General features: G+C 44.7%; 1 protein-coding gene across 5 annotated transcripts in view; it reads right to left on the reverse strand.

Moving 5' to 3' along the window:
- The window catches only part of col11a1a (collagen, type XI, alpha 1a), a 28,155-nt gene extending 22,155 nt beyond the window's left edge, over positions 1–6,000 (reverse strand). For 3 of the 5 annotated variants that reach the window (XM_049749045.2, XM_049749043.2, XM_049749042.2), the window contains exons 1-4: positions 5,619–5,999; positions 2,815–2,979; positions 2,527–2,740; positions 1,160–1,322 (exon numbers count right to left, since the gene is read on the reverse strand). In XM_049749045.2, coding sequence (XP_049605002.1) covers positions 1,160–1,322; positions 2,527–2,740; positions 2,815–2,979; positions 5,619–5,733 — 657 coding nt within the window. In that variant the 5' untranslated portion in view covers positions 5,734–5,999. Of the gene's footprint in view, positions 1–1,159; positions 1,323–2,526; positions 2,741–2,814; positions 2,980–5,618 lie in introns of all 5 variants that reach the window. The other 2 variants (XM_049749040.2, XM_049749041.2) reach the window with 1 other exon arrangement.

Raw genomic sequence — 6,000 nt, forward strand, 5'->3', positions numbered from 1 at the left:
TCACGAAATAGTGACGCAGTAAAATAGACGTCTACTTCTAGATCGGTACGTTCCAAGCAGGAAACGAAGGAACAGACAGGTATGTATATCTTCACTTCAGCTAAGTCATGTCACCTTTACATGAATAGGTGGTCTCATTTCTGTGGCGAGGCCGCAAGGTAGGAGGGGAGGTGGTAGCGGGAAGGGCAGAATACACAGGGAGGGGAGGAGATGAGGAAGTGATGAGGAGGAGGGGGGGGAATGAAAGACTTCCATTCATCTGAAGCAGATTCCTTTCCAAAGGTGGCCACCTCAAACCTGGGCCAGATAGGTATGAATAGACGTCTATGCAGAATACAGGTCATCATGGCGGTAAGAGTAAATATGGGTAATATTTGAATGTTATTTGATGTTCAGTACAAATGTTGCCTACAGCAGATGTTGATGATTAAAATGTCTATCTATCCCTGTTGACACGATTTAGCATATTCTTAATATTTCAAGCGTAGAAAGGCATCAGTGTCTCTCAGACCCCAAGTTTCGTTACCAACAAAAATACTTTGAGCAAAACTGCTTTCACTGTTTATTTTCTCATTGTAAGCGTGTGTATGCTTAAGACTTCGGTATTTCCTTCCCCCTTTACATCCCAGCATGCAATGGGCCCTGTGGATTTGCCCCGAAAGCGGGGACAGAGAACAGACAGGAAACCTGTTCCAAAAACCACACAGCGAAGACCCTGTTGGCGTACTCACAGCTCCTATTTTCAGCACGTCCACTTTTGTCAGCCTCTGACTGCCTGTACTGTTTCATACAGATGTTGCTTTCAGGGCCCTCTCGTGAAGGTAATCAAAACTGACGGCTTATGGGAGTAAATCAGGATTTTAAGTAAATTGTGCCTGGATCAACTTTTTACGCTCTTCCAGTCCCGATGGCAATGAGGAAGCATACTGACGACACAAACAAAATGGCGTCCGAATAATGGTTGCTCAGCCCTCTCTCAAAAGTAAACATAGCCTCTCGGTGACCTTTTCGTTCCACCAGAGAGAACCAAAAGTGTCATTATTTGATCATTCTTCACCCTTCTATCCTCACATAACCCCGATTTACAAAAACCTTTTAAGAATTCTGCCAACTGTTTCTAATTACAAGACGCCCAAACACAAACCACTCAGAATATTACCTGGAAAAACTCCTGGTCAAGGATCCTGGTCCCAAAAACAGTAATCCCATCGGTGCTGATGGAGGTCTGGTCACTTCTGAGGAGAGGCTTGATGATCTTCTTCTTGCAGTCCACAATGATGGTGACTGTCTTTTTCTCCACACTTATAGCAACACGGTGCCACCTGTTTAACAGCAATGGAAGATGGTAAAAATGATTTACCCGATTATTTTGGTACATCTCGATATAAAACGGGCTAACTGGGGTCACACGTGAGTATGACACCTCCTTCCACTTTGGAGCATTTACCAGTGTGCTTAAGAGCTATTGCATACCAGGCAGCAGTGGACCACATTCTTGCCCCCACACTTTGGCCTTGTTTAACACAGGATTACACTCATTAAACTCCAAACTTAATCCTCCTTCTGGGTTACTCGGCATGACAGACACGGTGAACATTGTGGAAAGTGTGTGTCGGAATCCAGGAAGACTTGCCTCACCAGAGCAGGAGGCATACAGTCAAAACATTGTTCTGGGGTGGAAGATGAGACTTGGCACCAATGAAAGCTCAATCCAGGCAGTCTATATCGGATCACGTATGAGTTGATTTCCTAAATCTCGTAATGTTGGTTGCGTTTGAACGAGACTCGTACAACACAGTTTAGAGGAAAATAAACAGCCCGGAAGGATTACCTGTCACATTATATGCTAGCAAAGTATCAGCTAACTTCAAATGGTTTGTATCGAGGAAGTTGAGTTTCGATAATTCTACCGAGCAGTTTTTCAAATGAATCGTGTATTTCCGCAAACGCCAATACAATCTCCTAAAAATGTATTAATTTCTCAGCAGCCTTTTTGTTTATTTATTCCCTCTTATCCCTGCACAAGGGTTCATGTCAGCTAAGGCAAAGCTCTTTGTGAGAACTCGAGGATTTCTGAACCCGGGAGCATGTAATCAGTTTTATGCTAAAAGGTTATAAGCACCGTTCCTGGTTGGGTGAGGTAATCCAAGAGGTTACAAAAAAAAAAGGTGGGGGGGGAAGTACTGCTTTCTGCAGCACTCTCGCTAAAATAACAGAGGCAGTGAGTTCATGGATGAGGTCAGGTTGCCCATTGCAGTCCCTGCTGTGCCCCTGTAATCCAGAGTCCCTCGCCTGTCTCTGTGCCCAAAGACCCCTGAGGAGAAGGATAAGCCAGCCATGGGCACCTATGGTGCATCAATGGAAAAACCGCCATTGGTTTCTTGCTTTTGTCCAACCACTGGAGATCAAGCGTGAGACCATGACAACGTAAAAATATTTTTTTCTTACAAGCCATGTCACTTCCCTGCAGATTTCTACACTCATGCATGACGTTTTTGTTTTTTACTCGATGTGTTTTTGACGTACTTTCCATCAGCAAGGTTGAGTGTACGGAATAGAGGGTAGTCCTCCGGAGCTGGCTTTCCATTCTGATCCTCATACAGGAAGACAGGTGAGCGTCCCACTTCGATCCCCAGCTGCTGGACCCCCTGCCCGTTGTAAATAGACAGCAGGAAGGACTGGAGGCCAGACTTGGGGCGTACTGTAGTCACGATGGAGAAGTCCTCAGGGAAAACACCTTCTGTGAAGACAGAGACGTTATTGGAGTTGTCCTTTCACTCAAATATAATAAGACGGCCATATTTGTAGTCTTACCAGGGAATAGCTGCGTGGTAGGGGCACTGATCTGGATCTGCTTGCCAACTCTGTAAGCAGCGTCCGGCTTTGATGCTCTTCGGTTTGTGCAAAATCCTGATGTTTTTGTCACTCCTTCTGGGTAATTGTGAAATTCTAATACTTTTAGCACATCCACTTCCTGTGCTGTTAAAAGACACAAAAGAAAAAACTGTTAGGTTGCAGGACTGCTTGTGTGAATACATCCAAAACTCCCCAAAATATCTCCGTTTTTTTTTTTCCGAAAACCCTTCAGGCCAAGTAAACAATATGCCAACTGAGCTCCATTCTTGCACCAGGATAGGTTTACCTGGATAAGAGTCTCCTCGGGTTTTCCATTATCTTCCATTTGATGCCCTGCACATAAAGGAGCCTGTGTGGCACAGTCGTACCCGCTGAGACCCCCGTGAAAGCACCATGACCTTGCTTCTTGTTCAAAACCAACCGTAAATATAAAACAACTTTGTCCAAATTATTCTATAACCCAATTAAAAAGTCAACAGGAAAAAAAAAAAACATGATAAATAGAAGCCACGCCCCCTATAAAAAGAATACTACTGTACAGGGAGAGGGAAGCCACGCCCCCTTTTTGGTTGGCATGTGCAGGTTTAATCCTTGTAACGGTCTCTTGAACTGCTGAATACAAGGGGATCTTTGCTATTCTCCTCTGAAAAGCACGTGGTGTGGGCACAAGTCCTTGTTTCAACATGAATCTAATCCCGCTCGACAATAAGACGGGTGCCACAAGCACACCTCAAATGCGAGATCATAATGCATATTATCCTCAGTTGAGATTCTGCAGATCACATGACTCCGACACCTCAAATGGCTACTTCTATTTCCACAAATTGTAACTCATTCTCGGCGAGAGTCGTCCATTTTTAACTGGCAGCAAATGAGTTAACTGTTATACAACCAGTGTGATCCCTGCTTGCCACTCTGCTATAGAAAACAAATGTAAAACATACCAGGTCAAGGCACAAGGAAAGATCTCATCACTGAAGACTGTAACCAAGGATGGAGCTTACTTTGGAGAGTGAACTGAGGAAATTATTGTGAGCTCCTGCTGAGTTCCTTTCCGAGGAAACGCCGCTCGATCCAGATGTGGCATTTTGGCGGGGCTGCAACGCTCACACTTGAGCGTTCCGAAAATGTTAATAATCGCAATTGAATGTGGTGAATTGAGTTGACACTGAAGGGCGGTTAGCATAGCGACCCAGGTTAGCGGAGAGAGAGACAAATGATGAGACATCCTTATGCAAATCTGGAGAAGGGGAGGAGTGATATGACATGACTGTTGGCCATATTTGATATTTTGCCAATTACAGGTGTAATCACTTGCTATCAACATTCTCATCGCAGGTGAAACATGAAGCAGATCAAACCTGGAATGAACCTGTCATTCCAAGCTTGTACATCTTCACACAAATATGCTCGTAAATGAAAGGAGGACCTTTTCACCTGCAGCTCCCTGAGACTCCAATATGTCTCTCACCTGCGCTCCAGCTTCTTTTTCCTAACCAACATTGGGACCTTTCAAACGAGAATGCTTTGTAATAGTAAAAAAAATGTCTACATTTCTTTTTAAATTTTGCTTCATTGAAACGTTTAAGTGGAATCATCTATATTATAATAAATATGTCTCAGCGTCATTATACGGCGTCTGAAAAATCCGATAATTTCCAATAATTGCCAAACAAGGTAAAGCAAGAAGCTGATTAGTCGTTGTTTCCCGTTTGAGCACATTATGTGCAGAAGACGTTGAAAATGCTAGCTTTGTCTTGTGGAATGCACATCTGAACCTGCGCCCCGGGGGCTGAGAAAACATGTCAGTACACCGCTAGATGGAGAGGGCACCCTGCAGAAACAGCTTCAACTGTCATGAAGACCTCCGAGAAGAACATAATTGACCGTTAAAATCAAAGAAGGAGATAGTCATGATTTTAAACTGTCAAATTTGGTTCTTTCCACACCTATGGAGTCATTACAGAGCCCAAACTAAATTGCCAATGTTGATAAATTATCCGTGGAGAGTCAGCAATAATTCAGAAGCTTGCAAGCTTTACGGCTGTCAACTCAACCTGCACCCATGCCTGCTCTTTGAAAGCTTCTAAATCATAGGGAAGTGCAACAAGGACCATCATCAAATAACTGCTCACCACTTAGAGGGGGAAGAAGCATTCCCACACAAGACACACATCGGCCAGTAGACCGAGCAAAGAAAAAAAAAAAACATCTAAGTGCAAAGTTGAGAGGAAGAAGAGTTGGGCACCAGGTGGGGAGGGGGTGAGGAGGAGGGGGGGTGATGGGCCAAAGCTCTTTGGCCTTCAGTGTGGACCAGGCCAGTGTGGTGATAGGGTGAACCTGCCTGGTCAATTTTGCTCCCTGCGGACATTTTGGAGCTTTATACCCTCACCACTCGTAATTCTGATAAAATGCGCGCAACCAACCCATCATAAATACACACTTCATGAATTGCTCAGATAAGTTTGAAGTCACATTTGAGCATTGTACATCCAAGTGTTTGAGGATGATTCATAATTCGTGCTCCAGCATTGGCCGAGCGGTTTTCCATCCATGCGTAAAGTTGCTTATTCCCCCAAAAAACATGCGCACAATTCAGCTTTACGCACCTCTCGTCAACGTTGGTGCGTAACTTGCATGCCTCAGGTGCGATTCCTCTAAAGTGCGCAAAAGTCTGATACACCCCAATCTCCATCATCACTTTGCAGGCGGTCGGGTAATATTTACTTTTTTTTTTTTTTTAATGGTGCCAGTATTCTTACCTGCCGAGATACCGGTAGTCTGTAGAACCAGGGTTAACGTAACAAATGCAGCTACAGAAGAATCCATAAGCCACCGTTTCGTTTTCCACCTTGTGGACCACCTCTGCATCTCCATAGTCGTCAAGTGAATTTTGGGCCGACTTCAAGGTGATTTCTAAGTGACGTCCCTTCCACAATCCCAAATGATGATGGAAACTGTGCTACAAAGAAGCCATATGTGATGAGTTCTATGCCTCTTCTCTGCAGCCACCACGGGGCCCCCGATCCTCCTTGCCAGTGCCCAGCTTCCCAGTGAGGGTCGTCGGGCTTTAACCAAAACGCACCGACTGCACTCGCTACACTTGGTGAGTACACGGGCAGGAGGGCTGGGCAAAATCCACAA

This window comes from Syngnathus scovelli, chromosome 18 (assembly GCF_024217435.2).
Source record: "Syngnathus scovelli strain Florida chromosome 18, RoL_Ssco_1.2, whole genome shotgun sequence".
In the NCBI taxonomy this organism is placed as follows: domain Eukaryota; kingdom Metazoa; phylum Chordata; class Actinopteri; order Syngnathiformes; family Syngnathidae; genus Syngnathus; species Syngnathus scovelli.